Source organism: Bufo bufo, chromosome 9, assembly GCF_905171765.1.
Source record: "Bufo bufo chromosome 9, aBufBuf1.1, whole genome shotgun sequence".
Lineage (NCBI taxonomy): Eukaryota > Metazoa > Chordata > Amphibia > Anura > Bufonidae > Bufo > Bufo bufo.
Genome location: NC_053397.1, coordinates 89,981,824 through 90,001,619, shown reverse-complemented (window position 1 = coordinate 90,001,619; position 19,796 = coordinate 89,981,824). Strand labels below are relative to the sequence as shown.

Sequence of the window (19,796 nt, the reverse complement as noted above, 5' to 3'; positions counted from 1 at the left end):
AATAAATCACCCCAGGTGCTTCCTGTACTTAGGTCACAGAGAGAATGATACCATTGTTTAGAAGTGTTACTAGATTTACTGCTTTTGTGTCCTATTTATGAATCTTCAATTTTTCCAGAAATGCCCCTTCCTTTAGAAAACAAATGTAAATGGCCCTGCCAAAGAAAATATGCCTGAAATTAGATATTCTCCATGTCCTACCCCATTATAGTGTGTATTATCTGGTATTTGCTTGCTACAAAGACAAAGGCAACACAAACGTGACATTATGCCGTTACAGTAGGTTTATTTCTACAAACTAGAGAACATTATAAAGAATCTCTGAACCAACATGAAATGAGATTGAATTTGCATCTTTATGGTTTGCTGAGTAATAAATTAGGTATAAATGTGCATTAACAGCATATCAAAATATGGCTTCCTAGTGATAAAACTGATGTAGAACATTCAAGAACATATATGGTAGGATCAAGTTTATGTGATACGAAGCAATTTAAACAAAACTGAGCCTTTCCTCTAAACAGTGCAACATTTTATTTGCACCTTGATTATTAATTCCAAATTATTTTATTTTGTTTTATAATATGTAACAAACACAGCCAAGACCTTGCAAGTCTTATGATGTCAATTATGAAATGAAAATGGCTGGAAGGAACATATTTGTCTGCAAGAGAGGGAGGGATTTATTGAGCATCCCCACCAGAAAAGCACCAGAAAAAAACAGCACCAGAAAAGTCATATATTTTTCTGCAAGCCCCTTTTGTGCAAAAATGTGTTGTCCAGGCTTTTACTATTGATGACCTATCCTCAGATTAAACTTGGTGCATCTCACAGCAGCGCAAACTAGATCAAGACTGGAATGTAAAGTGCCAGTTTTTAAAAAATGCCTCCCATATTGTATAATATAACATTTTAGAATCAGTGGCTTAGCTATAAAAGGTGCAGAGGTTGACATTATCCCCAGGCTTTAGTGGGCCTAAAGGTATATCTTCTGCCTGAGATCAAGTGATGATCAAGACAAAGATTCTGCATTGTGCCCAAGAAGGCTCCCACTACACCTACACAAGCAGAGCAAGGTTCTTCTGAAACCTGTCAACTGTACTAATAATAACTTTATTGGAAATTATAACCAATACTATCCAGCATTTATCCAGTGGTCACCATCTTGAACTGAAATGGGAACAATTTGCAGTTACAATATCAAGGTCAATGAGATGTTGCACCAAACAGTTCTTGAACATGCTGCTGTTGTGTCATGTATGCACATTTATCCATACTGTTGGCTATATGTATTTCTTGCATTTGTCCAGCTTTGTCCATCTATAATTGTCATGAATTCTATAAGGGAGATAACATGAAGATCTAGACAGAGGAAAAGAAATGTTAGTAAATCACATTTGTAGTAACTATATGATAAAAAAAAAGCCAGTTAGGCTACATGCACAAAAAAAGTCCATTAAAAACGGACACACTGTCAGTTTTTCATGGCCATTTTGCATCAGTCTGTGAATCCATTTTCTGGCCGTGTGTCCATTTTTAATGTCCGTTTTGCATCCGTTTTTCATAACCCTCATGGTGCCCATAATGTCCCCATAGTGCCCCCAGCTAAAATACTGTCCCCAACTGTTTAAATAATTTTATATACTGCCTACAGCTTTAATAATGCCAACCATTTGGCCCCCAGCTAAAATAATGTCCCCCATGGTGTTGCTAATTTTTATTTAATGCCCCAACATTAACGGCCATTAGATAAATGCACTCCTGTCTAAGCGGCCGTTAAAAACGGTCCCATTGATTTCAATGGTGCCCGTCTGGCATGTCCTATTTTTGGACGGACGCTATTCACTGGCCATTAAAAGAACTGCCCCATGACTTTCATTGGTGCTAAAAATGGCCATGTGACGGTCTTTACTTAAACGATCATCACACGGCCATTTTTCACTGTCGTGTGCATGAGGCTTTAGAATCAAAATGTGTTTAACCCCTTCAAGACCAAGCTAGTTTTCACCATAAGGACCAGGCCACATTTTGCAAGTCTGACATGTTTCATTTTATGTGGTATTAACTCTGGAATGCTTTTACTTATCCAATCGATTCTGAAATTGTTTTCTCATGACACATTATACTTCATGTTAGTGGTAAATTTGAGGTCAATATGTTTTACCTTTATTACCCAAATCTACCAAAAATTTAGAAAAATCCACTATTTTCTAAGTTTGAATTTCTCAGCTTTTAAGACAGAGAGCAATACCTCATAATGTAGTTATTACTTAACTTTCCCCATATGTTTACTTTATGTTGGCATCATTTTGTAAATGTCATTTTTTTTCTTAGGAAAATTAGAAGGCTTTGAATTTTAGAAGCAATTTTGAAACTTTTAAAGAAAATTTTCAAACTCACTTTTTTAAGTACTAATTCTGTTATGAAGTCATTTTGTGGGGCTTACATAGGATAAATCAATTTTAGAACCCACTCCCCTCAAATTATTCAAAACTGATTTTCCAAACTTTGTTAACCCTTTAGGTGTTCCATAAGAATTAAAGGAAAATGGAGGACTTTTTTGCAGATTTTCCATTTTTATAAATTTTTCCTGTAACACAGCAACGGTTAACAGCCAAATTAAACTTAATATTTATTACCCTAAGGGTCCATTCACACGTCCATAGTGTATTGCGGATCCGCAATACACCCGGCCGGCACCCACCATAGAACTGCCTATTCTTGTCTACAATTGCGGACAAGAATAGGACATGTTCTATTTTTTTGCGGAGCCACGGCCTGGAAGTTCGGGGGCGAAACCATTCCTGCCCTATTGAGAATGAATGGGTCCGTACCCATTCCTGATATTGCAGAACTGATGCGGACCCATTTGCGGAAGTGTGAATGGACAATGATTCTGCAGTTTACAGAAACACCCCATATGTGGTCATAAACTGCTGTACGGGCACACAGCAGGGCGTAGAAGGGAAGGAGCGCCATATGGATTTTGGAAGGCAGATTTCCCTGGGATAATTTTAAGTTGCCATGTCACATTTGAAGGTCCCATGATGCACCCCCTAGAGTGGAAACCCCCAAAAAGTGACATTTTAGAACCCACGGAATAAGGTGACAGTTTTATCGTTTTTTTTATTTTTGGATACATATGATTTTTTATCGCTCAATATTACACTTTTTGTGAGGCAAGGTAACCACAAAATGGCTGTTCTGGCACCGTTTTTTTTTTTATAATTTTTTTTTTATGGAGTTCTCCTAACAGGAAAGCTCATGTTTTGTTTTTTATAGAGCAGGTTGATATGGACACGATTATACCAAATATGTGTATTTTTTATCAGTTTTATATAATAAAGCATTTTTGAAAAAAATTATATGTTTTTCTGAAAGCTACATTTCGTTTATTTTCTGCCGATCATCTTGTTTAGGGGCTCGTTTTTTGCAGGAAGAGATGGTGGTATTATTGGTACAATTTTTCAGTACCGGTACATATGATTTTTTTGATCATTTAATGTTACACTTTTTTGGGGCAAGGTGACCAAAAAATTGCTATTTTGACACAATTTTTTTTTATTTAGCATTCACCTGAGTGAGTAGATCAAGTGACATTTTTATAGAACCAGTCGTTACAGATGCAGTGATATGTGTATTTTTTTATTTTTGTTACTTTTTACACAGTAAAAGCATTTTTGAAAAGAAAAAATCTTGTTTTTGAGTTGGCATTGTCGGAAAGCCATATTTTTATGGCGATTGTCTTAAGTGGGGGCTCGTTTTTTGTGGGATGTGGTGATGGTTTCATTGGTACTATTTTCGGGTACATCTGATTTTTGAATCGCTCGCTATTACGCTTTTCATGAGGCAATGTGACAAAAAATTGCTATTTTGGCACCATTTTTATATATTTTTTTAATGGTGTTCACCTGACAGGGTAGATCATGTGACATTTTTATAGAGCCGGTTATTGACGCGGCAATACCTAATATGTCTCGTTTTCATTTTATTTTTTGATTGTACATGACTTTATAAGGTGAAAGGGCGTTGTTGTTGTTTTACTTGAAACTGTAATTTTTTATTATTAAAAAACACTTTTTCCCCCTTTTTTTAACTTTTTATTTTTGTCCCACTTCAACTTTTCAGGGTTTGATCCCTGTTTCAATGCAGTACAATGCAGTACAATGAAAGGATCAATCTGATTGGTTGCAAGGGGCATCTAAGCCAGTTTTCCTTTACTTCAGTTTTGATAAATCTCCCCAACTGTGTATAATGTAGTATGCACATAATTTACTTACCAATATGCAGAGTTTTCATTATTTTATGTGATGCTTCTTTTTCCTCTATAGATCACTAGATAAAGCACACACAATGTAGTTACAACATAATAAAGATTAAAACACACAATACCAACACAGTAGAACATTCATGTGGCGCTGACCCTGCAGGTTTATTAGAGCAGGGCAGGCCTCTTACGGTATATTTACATGTGGCAGACTTCTCATGTAAAAACTTCTGTGACTGTTCCATACATCTGAATGGAGTTTATAAAAATAACACACACATATGCAGCAATAACAATGCCATTCAGATATATGGAATAGATTTTCAGTCACAGAGATTTCTGCAATTAATCTTCCATGTGTGAACAGACAACCTAAGCTAAATGCAACTACTCAGCTGACAATTCATTTAAAGGGGGTTTCCAGGGCTTAAACATTGATGACCTCCCCTCGGATAGCTCATCAGTATCTGATCAGTGTGGATCTGACTCCCGGCACTGTAGGAAGGGTCCTCTGTACCTCTTCTTACTATACTAAGCACAGTACATTGTATAGTGACTGTGCTCGGTATTGCCGCTTAATCTCATTTACTTGGAGAAGACTGAGCTGCACAAAGGCGATGTGACCGACGGATGTGACATTACAAGCCTAGGAAGAGTCTGCGTCGCTCACCAATCAGATATTGATGTCCTATACCCAGCATATGTAATCAATACTTAAGTCCCGAAAATTCTTTGAAGTTGAATAATTTACAAAAAAATGTCACCTTACCCATTCCAAGAGAGCTACCTGAACACGTAACTGTAATAAAATAAGAAAAGAAAAGTAATAAACGGAGGTTTTTATTTGAATATAGTAGGTCTAAATATGCATTGTTTTCTGTCTTACTGATAGCATGTAGAGGACAGGCAAGGCCTTCCCATGACTAACAATTACTAGTCCATTACAGCCCATAAGCAAAACTGGCACTTTGACCCACACCACGCCTACAATTTTAGACCTGGCGTGAGCCATCGGCGCCTGAAGTATGCCTAATTTAGACGTATTTCAGTATAGTAAATGACCCCCTTGGTTTAGAAATTGGTAGAAATTGCTTCTTGATAAGCAATGTCTATTTTCTGCTGTAGATTGTCACAGACACTTTACTATCTGCAGCAAAAATTGCAAGTTAATCCTAATTGCCATTTAAGAATTAGCAAAGAATAACAAATTACAAATCCAGCTTTGCCACACTGATCAATGTCAGATTTGCCTAGACAGACACTGAGAAAAATCTTCTATATAGGCAAACTTGACATTCTGACACCCAGGAAAGCTGGGTAGCGCTTTCTATAGTGTCAGTGCCCTTGTCCTATATATACCCGCACACAGGGGCGTAGCTAAAAGCTCATGGGCCCTGGTGCAAGAGTTCAGCTTGGGCCCCCGTCCCTCAGTGCTTGTTGGCAAGGGGCAGGGGAGCACATAGCCTTCCTGCTGCCTGAGGCAAACATTGAAAGGGCACCCCCTCATGCCAAATTCTTAACCTAACCCCTTCCCTCCAGCCAGAGGTGTAAATAGACCAGTATGCACTTTCTATAATGCCAGTGTCTCATGTGGCACAAGGGTCTTTGGGCCCCCTCAGGCTCCTAGGCCCGGTAGCGACTGCTACCTCTGCACCCCCTATAGCTACGCCCCTGCCTGCATACATACAGGGGAGGTTTTGAAAGAAGCTGCTATGTTTTGCCGTTTCCACCTCTTTCACAGTTCTCTGGGCGTCCATTAAAGTGAACACAGTGTTAAGCGCTTTCCCCGAACACCCTGTTTGCCTATGAGGTCATGCTAGGGCACAGAGACGGTCCCTAGCTGAATATGGAGGCAGGTAGGAAGGAGACACTTCTCTGACTGTAAGAAAACGGCTTTCTGTAGCAGCTTGCAGATGTCCATGGAGAAAGAACTAAAGACAAACTTACAGGTTATGCTTTTGTTCTTCTTTTTCAGGGTTTAGTAGCCTTTAAGGCCCCTTTATATAAGCCAACTCAGCAGGCGATTATCGGGAAAGAACCTTTTGTTCCTGATAATTGCCTGCTCGTCAGCAGAGATAAGGGGCTGAATTTACATGCACCAATCATCTCCTCTGTATGGGGAAGCAATTGCGATCATTCCTCCCCATACAGATTCATAGGTTCTGGGCAGCAAATCACAACCTGACCAGTGCTGCCCAGAAACAATGATTTTGACGTCCACAGATTTCTCTCAATGAACAAGGGCTTGCCTGATCATCAGGTAATCGACAGCACCTTTACACAAGGCAATAATTGGGAACGAGCATTCCTAGGAATAAATGCCCCGATCATCGGTCTGTATGAAGGGGCCTTAAGTTACGTAGTTACATATACAGTGTACTAACATCAGCAGCTGACCCAGTGTATAATATACAGTAAATATGCCTTGTCTTACACTTACTGATAATATAAAAAGCATAAAAGACAAATTAACATCATAGCGAACAATGAATCAGGCTATGACAGACGCCAGGTCTCAAACTGGGAAGACAGTAATGTCTTGACAATGTTGGGAAATCTTTGTGCCAGCAGGGCCTCACTGCAAAGATTATACATCTTACCAGAATATATTTTTTGAGGGCAGAATAGAATCTGGTTCTTTACGTCGCTGGCAGGGGAAACCACCACAGTGTACACATCTCCACATGGAATTTCGGTAACATCACAGTAACTGAAGCTGCTGTTTGGACTACAGGTAAAGTTTCCTTTTGTTCCATAGATGTTGACTGTGTAGCTGTCTGGAGAGGCTGATGCTCGCCAAGTAACTCGGATGCCAGTATTAGACAGTCTATATAGCTTCACTCCGGATGGACAGCAAGCACCTGTGGAATACAAAGAAACTAGTGGACTTCTTGTCAGCAATCTTCCATGCGTACATTTGCAGAATCTATTTCTGTTCCTAGCTAATTAGTTTAAACGATCCTCAATTCATCTTTCTCATAACAAACTAAACCATTGAGACATTACTGCTGCACATACGTCATATACATAAATGAGCATAAATGACTGTTACGGACAGTGGGTGTGGAACAACTGTGCCAACCAACAGATTTGATTCCAAAGCTCTGACACAGTAAAGAACCTCTAACAAAACAAGGCCCCTAAAGTCTTTAAGAAGACAGTATAATTTGGAGCTGACCTTGGAATAAGATCGGCTGCATAGGGGCCCAGTAGGAAAAGGGGCCCACAACCATCTTATCAAGACAATGCATCCTAATATCTGCTTCTTTGCATGCAAAGGACTTTTTAACAATTGTCATACTGTTATGGGTGGTGTAAGGGATCGTCTCTTTTCAGGGGGTCACACTCACAGATATCTCACCAGACAACGGATTTTTATGTCCAAACTGTGCATTTATTTTAACAGTCTTCCTGTAAAGGATAGTCCAGTTATACATCACTGGGTGGGGTGAGGTTCCCACACCGCCAACACTTAAAACACAAATAAACTCCTGCCCGTCTAGGGGCTACCTAAACAAAATACGTCCCTACCTCACTCATAGAGCTCAGTTCACACATGGACATTATATGCGGCTTTCCTCAGCCAACATCAATACTCAGCCTCCAGGCTGTGGCAACTCCAGTACCTTTTGGGGGAGTGTGGCCCAGTAGTCCTCCAGATGCTGGGCGTGCAACCCTCGTTCTCTAGGTGTCGCTAGGTCCTCCAAACCTCAGGCTATTCAAAGCCTTGTGGCCCCTCAGTCCTCCTGACTGAGACCACACACAGAGCCTCTGCTTCACAAAACAGTCTCGCTCTCTCTCCTCAGACTGACCTACTCTGAGGCGCTTTATGCCAGCCTGATTACAGCAGGCCTCACCTGTGATCACCTCAGGTAGAAAGGAAAACCCGTACTGGAAGGGTGTGGACTGGGAACTCCCTCTACCAAGCCTAGCCACCAGTCCAAGTAAAATCCAGCCCAGAAAATGTATAAAGAAATGTCTCAGCAAACGATGCTTTGCTGAGACTACTGCCACTCTCTGGATTTTATCTGTCTCACCCATCTGAGGTACCTGAAGTGAGACAACACACCTTCCAGCACTGTTCACATTACCACAGTGGATTGAAATCCCGAAGGAAAGTTAGTATATATCTCTAAAGAACCTGCTAGAAAAGAGCTCTATGATAGGCACATCACTCTCGACAAACAAGCTGCTACTTAAAAAGACCCACATACTTAGTATCAACAATTAAAAATCTGCCTTTTGCTGGTCAAGCCATAAAGTGGGCTAAAGCCCCTGATGTTGGTGGAACGGACTGATTATCTTTCGTGTCTCGTGGTATGCCCACTCTCCCCGACATATGATGTCAGGAAAATGAAGGATGGGGCATGTTGAAATTCAATGCCTGATCCATTTGTCCTTAAGGCAGAAAAGCCACTGGCAGAGGTGTCTGGCACCAGCTTACTCCCCTTTGCCCATTTATATCACATACACATGTGTGTGTATAGCAGAATTGATAGAATAGCTATTAGATATACAAGTGTTCGGCCAACAGTTATTAAAAGTGTATGACACTTAAAAGGGGTTTTCCACCTCGCATTTTGATGGCATATCGCTAGGGTACGGCATCAATGTCCGATAGGTTTGAGTCCCACCTCTGAAACCTGCACCTTTCCCTAAAATGGGCCCCTAAAAGTAAAAGAGAGTGTACCGCACATGCATAGCGTGCTCTCCTTTTACTTTTAGGGAAGTTACAAAAAACAGCCAAGCAAGCGCACTCGATTATTTCTGGAACTCACATCTTTGGGGGCCCCGTTCCCTTTAGATAGATGCGGATCCCAGAGGTTGGACCCACACCTATCAGACAATGGTGGCATTTCCTAACAATATACCACCAAAGTGTGAGATGGGCAACCTCAAGGAACATCAGCTTTAATTAAGGATCTAAAGTAGTGGTAGGTTGTGGTGGCTCACTAGCAAGTAGTTAAGGTATGGTGCTGCGAGCTCATATAGAGGGAATCACCCCACCCTCTCTTAAAAGGCAAATGTAGTAATAGGAAAATGAGCGAGCACTCATACACTTGGCAACCAGATTGACATATGCAGAAAATATTTATCAAATCCCCATAAAATACAAGTAATAAAATTTTTAAGAACAATGTAGCAATAATATACAACATTACAGTCACATATATTGTGGTAGATATGATCGATACTATATTCAATAAAAATATATTCAATAGAAATATTCGATAAATTGAATGGTAGAAAATTCAATGTTGAAATATTCGATAGAATATTCGATACCACTCAATAGTGTCGATAAATTCAATAATATATATCACACCAAAAAACTTCAAGTATATGCTGTTATTTGGGAAGAGGGGGTATTATCTTCTAGCGCTCTATCCCAATTTGGGAAACTGAATGTCACTGAAAATGTTGTAGGTGTATTCACTGGGAGCGCAATATGTTCATAAAGTGTCCACAGGAATCCTGATAATGTGAAAAGTCTCTTATAGCATATCCTTTTAAGGTCGATATGAGCTTTGAATTGAAGAAAACTTTAAATCGATATTTGGCTTACCGTCTAGCGTCTGCTGTCTCCCTATTGCTTCAATGGAGCTTTAAATATTTGCCGGCTTATTCAGTCGCTCCATACAGCAAGCTGGTTTAAATTTCGCGGGAGTTCCAAAGATCGCGGGAGTTGCCACTCTGTTCCGCAATTTCCTTTGGTGCAGCTTTCGACGATAAGAATAATGAATCCTTTACTGTAGAAATTTTCTTCTGTATGGCCATACAGTATTATCGGAGGCTTTTCAATGCAGGTACATCACTTGTTTCACCATACGCGTTACGGGTAGATTCACTCTCCCTTCCTCAGTGGAAGGGAGAGTTGACCACTGAGGAAGGGAGAGTGAATCTACCCGTAACGCGTATGGTGAAACAAGTGATGTACCTGCATTGAAAAGCCTCCGATAATACTGTATGGCCATACAGAAGAAAATTTCTAAGCTCATATCGACCTTAAAAGGATATGCTATAAGAGACTTTTCACATTATCAGGATTCCTGTGGACACTTTATGAACATATTGCGCTCCCAGTGAATACACCTACAACATTTTCAGTGACATTCAGTTTCCCAAATTGGGATAGAGCGCTAGAAGATAATACCCCCTCTTTCCCAAATAAAAGCATATACTTTAAAGGGCTTCTGTCACCCCGCAAAAGTCATTTTTTTTTTTTGGATAGTTACATTCCTTATAGCGCGATATAGGAGAATATAATGGTATTACTTACTTTCATGCGGCCGTTTCTTTAGAAAACGAAGTTTTATAATATGTAAATGCGGTCTCTACCAGCAAGTAGGGCGCCTGCGCCGATGACATCACCGAAAGAGAAGACGTCATCGGCGCAGGCGCACTGAGGGAGTTCTGAGGAGACGAGCCTCCTCATCTCAGAGCGCCTGCGCCGATTGAACAGAGGCGCGCGTTTTTTGAACTACTGACAGGGCCGGCCGGAGGAGGAGATCCCGGCTGGCCCTGTCAATCAACACGGCGAGGGGGCGGTTTTCTGCTGCGGCTACCAGCAAGTAGACTCCCTACTTGCTGGTAGAGACCGCATTTACATATTATAAAACTTCGTTTTCTAAAGAAACGGCCGCATGAAAGTAAGTAATACCATTATATTCTCCTATATCGCGCTATAAGGAATGTAACTATCCAAAAAAAAAAAAATGACTTTTGCGGGGTGACAGAAGCCCTTTAAGTTTTTTGGTGTGATATACACTGCTCCAAAAAATAAAGGGAACACAAAAATAACACATTCTAGATCTGAATTATTAAATATTCTTCTGAAATACTTTGTTCTTTACATAGTTGAATGTGCTGACAACAAAATCACACAAAAATAAAAAAATGGAAATCAAATTTTTCAACCCATGGAGGTCTGGATTTGGAGTCACACTCAAAATTAAAGTGGAAAAACACACTACAGGCTGATCCAACTTTGATGTAATGTCCTTAAAACAAGTCAAAATGAGGGCCAGTAGTGTGTGTGGCCTCCACGTGCCTGTATGACCTCCCTACAACGCATGTGCATGCTCCTGATGAGGTGGCGGACGGTCTCCTGAGGGATCTCCTCCCAGACCTGGACTAAAGCATCGGCCAGCTCCTGGACAGTCTGTGGTGCAACGTGACGTTGGTGAATAGAGCGAGACATGATGTCCCAGATGTGCTCAATTGGATTCAGGTCTGGGGAACGGGCGGGCCAGTCCATAGCATCAATGCCTTCGTCTTGCAGGAACTGCTGACACACTCCAGCCACATGAGGTCTAGCATTGTCTTGCATTAGGAGGAACCCAGGGCCAACCGCACCAGCATATGGTCTCACAAGGGGTCTGAGGATCTCATCTCGGTACCTAATGGCAGTCAGGCTACCTCTGGCGAGCACATGGAGGGCTGTGCGGCCCTCCAAAGAAATGCCACCCCACACCATTACTGACCCAATGCCAAACCGGTCATTCTGGAGGATGTTGCAGGCAGCAGAATGTTCTCCACGGCGTCTCAAGACTCTGTCACGTCTGTCACATGTGCTCAGTGTGAACCTGCTTTCATCTGTGAAGAGCACAGGGCGCCAGTGGCGAATTTGCCAATCTTGGTGTTTTCTGGCAAATGCCAAACGTCCTGCACGGTGTTGGGCTGTAAGCACAACCCCCACCTGTGGACGTCGGGCCCTCATATCATGCTCATGGAGTCTGTTTCTGACCGTTTGAGCAGACACATGCTCATTTGTGGCCTGCTAGAGGTCATTTTGCAGGGCTCTGGCAGTGCTCCTCTTGTTCCTCCTTGCACAAAGGCGGAGGTAGCGGTCCTGCTGCTGGGTTGTTGCCCTCCTACGGCCTCCTCCACGTCTCCTGATGTACTGGCCTGTCTCCTGGTAGCGCCTCCATGCTCTGGACACTACGCTGACAGACACAGCAAACCTTCTTGCCACAGCTCGCATTGATGTGCCATCCTGGATAAGCTGCACTACCTGAGCCACTTGTGTGGGTTGTAGACTCCGTCTCATGCTACCACTAGAGTGAAAGCACCGCCAGCATTCAAAAGTGACCAAAACATCAGCCAGGAAGCATAGGAACTGAGAAGTGGTCTGTGATCACCACTCCTTTATTGGGGGTGTCTTGCTAATTGCCTATAATTTCCGCCTGTTGTCTATCCCATTTGCACAACAGCATGTGAAATTGATTGTCACTCAGTGTTGCTTCCTAAGTGGACAGTTTGATTTCACAGAAGTGTGATTGACTTGGAGTTACATTGTGTTGTTTAAGTGTTCCCTTTATTTTTTTGAGCAGTGTATATTATTGAATTTACCGACACTATTGAGTGGTATCGAATATTCTATCGAATATTTCAACATTGAATTTTCTACCATTCAATTTATCGAATATTTCTATTGAATATATTTTTATTGAATATAGTATCGATCATATCTACCACAACATATGTGACTGTAATGTTGTATATTATTGCTACATTGTTCTTATGAATTTTATTACTTGTATTTTATGGGGATTTAATAAATATTTTCTGCATATGTCAATCTGGTTGCCAAGTGTATGAGTGCTCGCTCATTTTCCTATTAATTAAGGATCTGTTCACATGAAGCACTGTTTTTGCTGTCACAAAATCCTTAAAGCTGACAGACACCTTTATTAGTGGGCTACATGGTGACACCTTGTAGCTGTCAAAGTGAGGTCCTATAACATTGAAACTCTACATTGGAAATACAAATAGAGTGACTTACTGGATGAGTACCCATGATAAGAACACTGTGACACAAGGCCCGTCTCACTCACTGCTTCGAGGGACACAGAGTAACTTGTTCCACACGTAATACATCCCAGCAGGCAATGCTCCTCTAGAGTGTGGCACTTGGCCTCTCCCCTTGGTGATTGCAGCATTGTAGTATATGTCTGTGCTCCTGTGGCGGTGGACCAGCTTACGTTGGTCACAGACTGTGTGATTTGGACAACACTAAGGTTTGTTGGACAGCAAGGAGCTTTAAAAGAAATAGAACTTTGTTATAAATTGCAGGTCGTACTCTGAAGAGGTCATTTTTATGCTTATATTGTATGTAATCAATATACAGTATAATTTTGTAGTCAAGATAGCATAATACATTACCAGTTTCCAAAGGCACGCTGTAACTGGGCAAGCTTATTCCTTCAGCTGTAGATGCCCCGACACTGACCATGTATATTGATCCACATGGAAGGCTTTCCAGAGTACAAGAAGTGCCCAAGCTGGTGCAATTCCATAGTCTACTCTCCCCTTTGACAGCCACCGTGTACACTGCATTATAATTACTGGAATCCCAATGTATAATATATGTGCTCGCATCAACTGTTGTGATATTTGTGATTTCAGGACTGCAGGGAGCTGGAGGTGAACAAGTAGTTAGCTGGCAATATATGACAGAACGCGAGATACACGAAGCAAAGTGAGACAAATAATCTTAGGAAACTATGGTATGAAAACACAATTTACCCATTTAATGAATACCAGAAAATCCATGACTCACTATTTCTTCAGAAACTTCTGATGTTATACTATGAACTGGCACCCGCACTGATCCTGGCAGTAAATGACCAAACCTTTTTTGATCTTATTAGGCTACTTTCACACTTGCGGCAGAGAGATCCAGCAAGTAGTTCCATTGCCGGAACTGCCTGCCAGATCCGGCAAAATGTATGCCAACTGATGGCATTAGTAAGACTGATCAGGATCATGATCAGTCAAAAAATTGCATTAAAATTCCGGATCCGTCTCTCCGGTGTCATCCGGCAAAACTGATCCGCCATTTACTTTTTTCACCTTTTTTCGGTCTGCACATGCGCAGACCGGAAGGACAGATCCGGCATTCCAGCACTAATACATTCCTATGGAAAAAAATGCCGGATCCGGCATTCAGACAAGTCTTCAGTTTTTTTTCGCCGGAGATAAAACCGTAGCATGCTACGGTTTTCTCTTTTTCCTGATCAGTCAAAATGACTGAACTGAAGACATCTTGAACGGATTACTCTCCATTCAGAATGCATGGGGACATACCTGATCAGTTCTTTTCCGGTATAGAGCCCCTGTGATGGAACTCTATGCCGGAAAAGAAAAACGCTAGTGGGAAAGTAGCCTTAGCCCTGAACCATAGATGATCTGAGAATGGTGAACATAGAAACTGCTATATTAAGGGTATAAATAAATAGAAAATCTACAACAAAAAACACATAAAATCATACATAAAAACATACATAAAATGCAATAGATAGTGTGAATCTAAGTTTACTTTTTTATGTAGTTTTGATGCAGATTTTCAGCATACAAAAAAAAGCAACCTTCAGAGGCAATTTTTTTTGTTATGACTGCATGTTACTAATTTTTGGCTAAAAATATTTTTTTTCAAACTGGTCTTTATTTAAAATATTGAGCTTATTTAAACTATTTTTCTAGCTGTGTTACTGACACTTTCACTTTGTGGCGGTGATCTAATAAACCTTATCTCTAAACTACTGAGGGGTCATAAACACTTATTTAAGCCACATGCTTATCAGTAAGATAAGAACTTAGCCATAATGAGTGTTTATAAGGTCAGAGAGCAGAGATAAGGAGTCCATCTGCTCCCCAGATGACAGAAAAGACAGAAAATCCACAGGGTGCTACTAGCGCATGTCAGCTCTGTACAGAAAAATGGACGCCATATTCTTAATAAAGGTCAGTTTAAAAAATAATTTTTAGCTCAAAATTAGTACAATGCAGTAATAAAAGAAAATTGCCCCCAAAGGGGTGCATAGCTTTTAAGGGTTTTTTCAAATTTTCCATGGATTTTAACAGATATGCTTGTGTAGTTGCTTACCTTACATACATCTTCCCCATGCTTTTTTCAATTTGGACTCTCCTGACCCATTTCTACTATATAACAAATGACTCTAGTTTCCATCCTGTATGTAGCTCCTCCCACCCAACTAGTTTATAGCTCCTCCCACCCAGCCAGTTACACAGAAGCTCCCCTATCACTGCCCCTGTTGCTGCTTTCTGTGTTCTATGGCACACCAAGTTGACTGTTATTACAGTGTTGTTTTATTTATTCTTATTTGAACACTTTGTGTCACATTACATCCATTTATATTTTAAGGCATAGCATGCGATAATGTACAGTTGTCCCCTGTTGCTGCTATGACATGTACAAGGACATAATATCACAGGAAATACGAAAGAGCTGCATGGACATGGACATGTGACCACAGCCCGGAACGCCAAGAACAGCCCCTTCAGAATGGTTATTTTAAAAGTTCATAGTAGAAGGACATAGTAGAAGGTTTTTAAACCAAAGAACGTCTTTTAAGGTGTTGTCTCATAAATACATTCACTTTCCAAATGTTCTACTGTGGCTAATGGACATCATGGTCTTCCATTCTTCTCTATTAGCCAGAGCAGAGCCACTAACAACGAGTATATCATCGATATCATATCACATCTACATACCTGTTTTCATGTACTTTGAGGAACAGGAGGTGTTGCTGCCCCTGTTTTCACTGTATGAATACACAGTGACATTGTACTGGGTGTTACACTGCAGACCAGACAGTGCACACATTGTAGCTGTGTCATTACACAGGATGACGTTGGTCCCGTCATCAGCCTTGGTCTCGTACATTTCTGCACCTCGCACAGCAGACCAGACAATCTCTAGCGTGTCACTCGACACATAAGCTGTGCTGAAATCACTTGGACAGCAGGGTGCTGTAGATAAAACCATGAACATTCAGAAATGCTTAGTTCAATATATTGCTGAGAAGAATACAACTGTATGAAGATCAGAACATGTCATCATCGTTTAGTTCATGTATTGTATATTTGTTCAGTGCCCTACTTCATTTAAAGGAACACTATGAGCAAAACCGCAAGAGCTGAGGGCATGTACACAAAGATTCTCTACTGGATGTCCATTGAGCCCCATGTTCATGAGCCACCACAACTATTCTAGGGGTATCCAGGATTTTGTTACTAATGACCTATCCTCAGGATAGGACATCAGTATCTGACACCCTGCAGCCGATCAACTGTTAGTAGCCTCTTGCACTAGAACTCTGAGCTCTAGAGCTCTGTCTATTGTGCAGTGGTAGCTGGCTACTGCAGCACTGCTTCCATTGACTAGACAGTGGATGGAGCTTAGTAGTTCCAGCACCGACTTCCAGTGCCAGAGCTAATCTGAAACAGCTGATGGGCAGGGTGTCGGACCCTCAATGATTGATATTAATATAATATATTTACAAATCACTAGTCAGACCACACATGGAGTACTGTGTCCAGTTCTGGGCTCCTGTGAATAAGGCAGACATAGCAGAGCTGGAGAGGGTTCAGAGAAGGGCAACTAAAGTAATAACTGGAATGGGGGGACTACAGTAACCAGAAAGATTATCAAAATTAGGGATCTAATTGCTATGTATAAATATATCAGGGGTCAGTACAGAGATCTATCCCATCATCTATTTATCCCCAGGACTGTGACTGTGACGAGGGGACATCCTCTGCGTCTGGAGGAAAGAAGGTTTCTACACAAACATAGAAGAGGATTCTTTACGGTAAGAGCAGTGAGACTATGGAACCTCGGGAAGGAATTTTTTTCCCCTTGCAGGATAACAGGCTGAACTGGATGGACAGATGTCTTTTTTCGGCCTTATAAATTATGTTACTATGATGGCCTAACCTGAATATAGGCAATCAATAACAAATTCCTAGAATACTGCTTTAAAGCCAAGCACAGGGTACAACATTATACCTAGAGAGTGCCTTTAATTAGCAGTGGTCTCCAAATAGCCTCCTGCATATAGGTCCCAGTGGTTGGGACTACTGTTGAGCGAAGCGAGCTTCGGATGCTTTATCTGAAGTCGCTTCGTTCAAAACTCTGGAATAATACTGTATGGAGATCTGTCTCTGTACAGTATTAGAATGTATGGGGTCCGATGAGCCGAAGTAAGTTATTCCCGAAGTCCACGTGACTTTGTTGAATAACTTCGGTAGTTGGCTTTTAAAGTGGAAAACTCGGTGAGGCCAGTAAGAAGAACCCCTTTTTTTTGCTTCATCAAAAGTTAAAAGTGTTGTTCTAATGGCAATATATTTCAAAGTGACTGTGTCACAGCCAGACAGCTGAGAAGCGCTCACAGGAGCTTCTCAGATCCTCCTCCTTGAATTTCTTTGTTTTGGTTTAGTTTCTCATCTCGTTAGTCTATCTCAGCTGTCATGCAGTCAGACTGATCGCTACCCTTTAAGTTCCTCCCCATAATGCAGTAGTGTGCGGCTGATACAACTTCCTGGAGTGTGTGTGCATGCTGTTCCCAGTTCCCAGTCCTCAGTCGTCAGTCGTCTGCAGATAAGTGCTGTTTATGTATTTATGTTTTTGTCTTTTCTGGGTCCAGGTGACCCTGACTCCCTCCGTGTCAGTGTAGGGAGCCGGTGGTCGTGTCCCTTCACTATTGTAGGGTCTTCAGGTAATAGATAGCCGAGGAACGTGGATATGCGGCCATCCACCTTTGGGGTGTTCGCATAGGCTGAGCAGTGAGGGAGAGCGGCTGCTCTATTGCAGGGGTTTCCCTTTGTTCCTTAGTTGTGGATCCAGAGAGACATTGTTTATATGGTATTGTCTTGTTTCCTGTACACCATCCGTGACATTATCAGCCGCCAAAACCGTCTCAAGCATGGATCCGGTTTCACTTTTGGCTGAACGCCTCCAGGGTCTTTCATTGGAGGTAGCTGATCTCCGTAGGATTTTTTCTCAGTTTCAAGTGACCGGTTCAGCTTGCGTTCATGGAGTTTGTGCTGAGCCCAAGGTCTCGCTCCCGGATACGTTCTCTGGGGGTAGTGAGAATTTTGTGCATTTTAAAGAGGCTTGCAAACTCCATTTTCGCCTTCTTCCCCATTCTTCTGGTGATGAAGAACAGAGGGTGGGGATCATTGTATCGCTGCTCAGGGGTAACGCTCAGTCTTGGGCCTTTTCGCTACCGGAGGGGGCACGGCCCCTCCGCTCAGTGGATGAATTCTTTTTAGCCCTGGGTCAGATATATGATGATCCGGATCGTATTGCTCTGGCTGAGTCTAGACTACGTCTGTTATGCCAGGGTAAACAATCCGCAGAGATATACTGCTCCGAATTTCGGAGATGGGCAGCTGATACTGGTTGGAATGATGATGCACTCCGAAGTCAATTTTGCCATGGTCTTTCAGAGAGATTGAAAGATGCATTTTCCTTTCATGAGAGGCCTATCTCCTTGGACTCTGCTATGTCTCAGGCCGTTCGTATTGACAGGCGTCTTAGAGAGAGACGAGAGATCTCTCCTTCCTGTCCTACTCAGTCTCGGAACAGTGCAGCGGTCTCATTCTGTGCGCAGGAGTCTCAGTCGCTGTCAGCCCCTTCTGAGCAGGAGCTCATGCAGCTGGGGTTGATTGCCTCTGACAATAGAAGATTCAGCCCGCATGGGAGGGTTTGTTTTTGTTGTGGAGGTATAAATCATTTGGCAAATGTTTGTCCCTCAAGGAGATTCAGGCAGTTTTCTGGGAGTAATAAAGAGACAAAAAGGAAAAAATCTTTTAAAAATGTTCCGTCTGTTACTATTGGCAGGGTTGAGGCGGAAATTGAAGGTTTTCCGTTTGCTTGTAGTTCCCGTTTTGTCCTGCCTGCTAGGGTGGCGCTAGAGAGCAAGAGCATTTTTTGTGAGATTTTTGTGGATAGTGGAGCAGCTGTCAACCTCATTGATAATCAATTTGCAATAACTCAAGGTTTCCAGGTATGCACTTTGGGAAGGGATATTCCTGTTTTTGCTATTGATTCAGCTCCACTTTCTCAGAAATCATTAAAGGGCATAGTTCACAATATCCGTTTAATTGTGAGTGATGCTCATGTTGAGGATGTGTCATGTTTCGTCCTTAGCGGTTTGCCTACTCCTCTAGTGTTGGGGCTACCCTGGCTCACTAAACATAACCCCACCATTGATTGGCAAGCGAGGCAAATAAATGGTTGGAGTGACTTTTGCAGAGAGAATTGCCTCATAACATCTGTTTCTGAGGTTTCTACTAAGACTGTACCACCTTTCCTCTCTGAATTTTTGGATGTCTTCTCTGAGAGTGGAGTTCAGGGTTTGCCTCCGCACAGGGAGTATGATTGCCCTATTAATCTCATCCCAGGCGCCAAGCTGCCTAAATCTCGTTTATACAATCTCTCCCAACCTAGGGTCGCTATGCGGGCTTATATCTCTGAGAGTTTGAGAAAAGGACACCCTCGAAGTCACCTGTTGCCGCTGGTTTTTTCTTTGTTAAGAAAAAAGATGGTTCTTTAAGACCTTGTCTGGATTTCAGGGAGCTGAACAGTATCACTATTCGTGATCCTTATTCGCTTCCTCTGATCCCGGATCTGTTTAACTAGGCTGTTGGGGCTAAAGTCTTTTCCAAATTAGACCTAAGAGGGGCATACAACCTGGTTAGGGTCAGAGAAGGAGACGAA

At 41.8% G+C, this 19,796-nt stretch overlaps 1 protein-coding gene across 1 annotated transcript in view; it reads right to left on the bottom strand.

Moving 5' to 3' along the window:
* Nucleotides 1-835: 835 nt before the first annotated feature.
* The window catches only part of FNDC7 (fibronectin type III domain containing 7), a 38,610-nt gene continuing 19,649 nt past the window's right edge, over nt 836-19,796 (bottom strand). The window contains exons 8-14 of the mRNA XM_040408759.1: nt 15,785-16,042; nt 13,433-13,687; nt 13,053-13,307; nt 6,868-7,128; nt 5,037-5,066; nt 4,281-4,335; nt 836-1,362 (exon numbers count right to left, since the gene is read on the bottom strand). Coding sequence (XP_040264693.1) covers nt 4,304-4,335; nt 5,037-5,066; nt 6,868-7,128; nt 13,053-13,307; nt 13,433-13,687; nt 15,785-16,042 — 1,091 coding nt within the window. The 3' untranslated portion in view covers nt 836-1,362; nt 4,281-4,303. The remainder of the gene's footprint in view (nt 1,363-4,280; nt 4,336-5,036; nt 5,067-6,867; nt 7,129-13,052; nt 13,308-13,432; nt 13,688-15,784; nt 16,043-19,796) is intronic.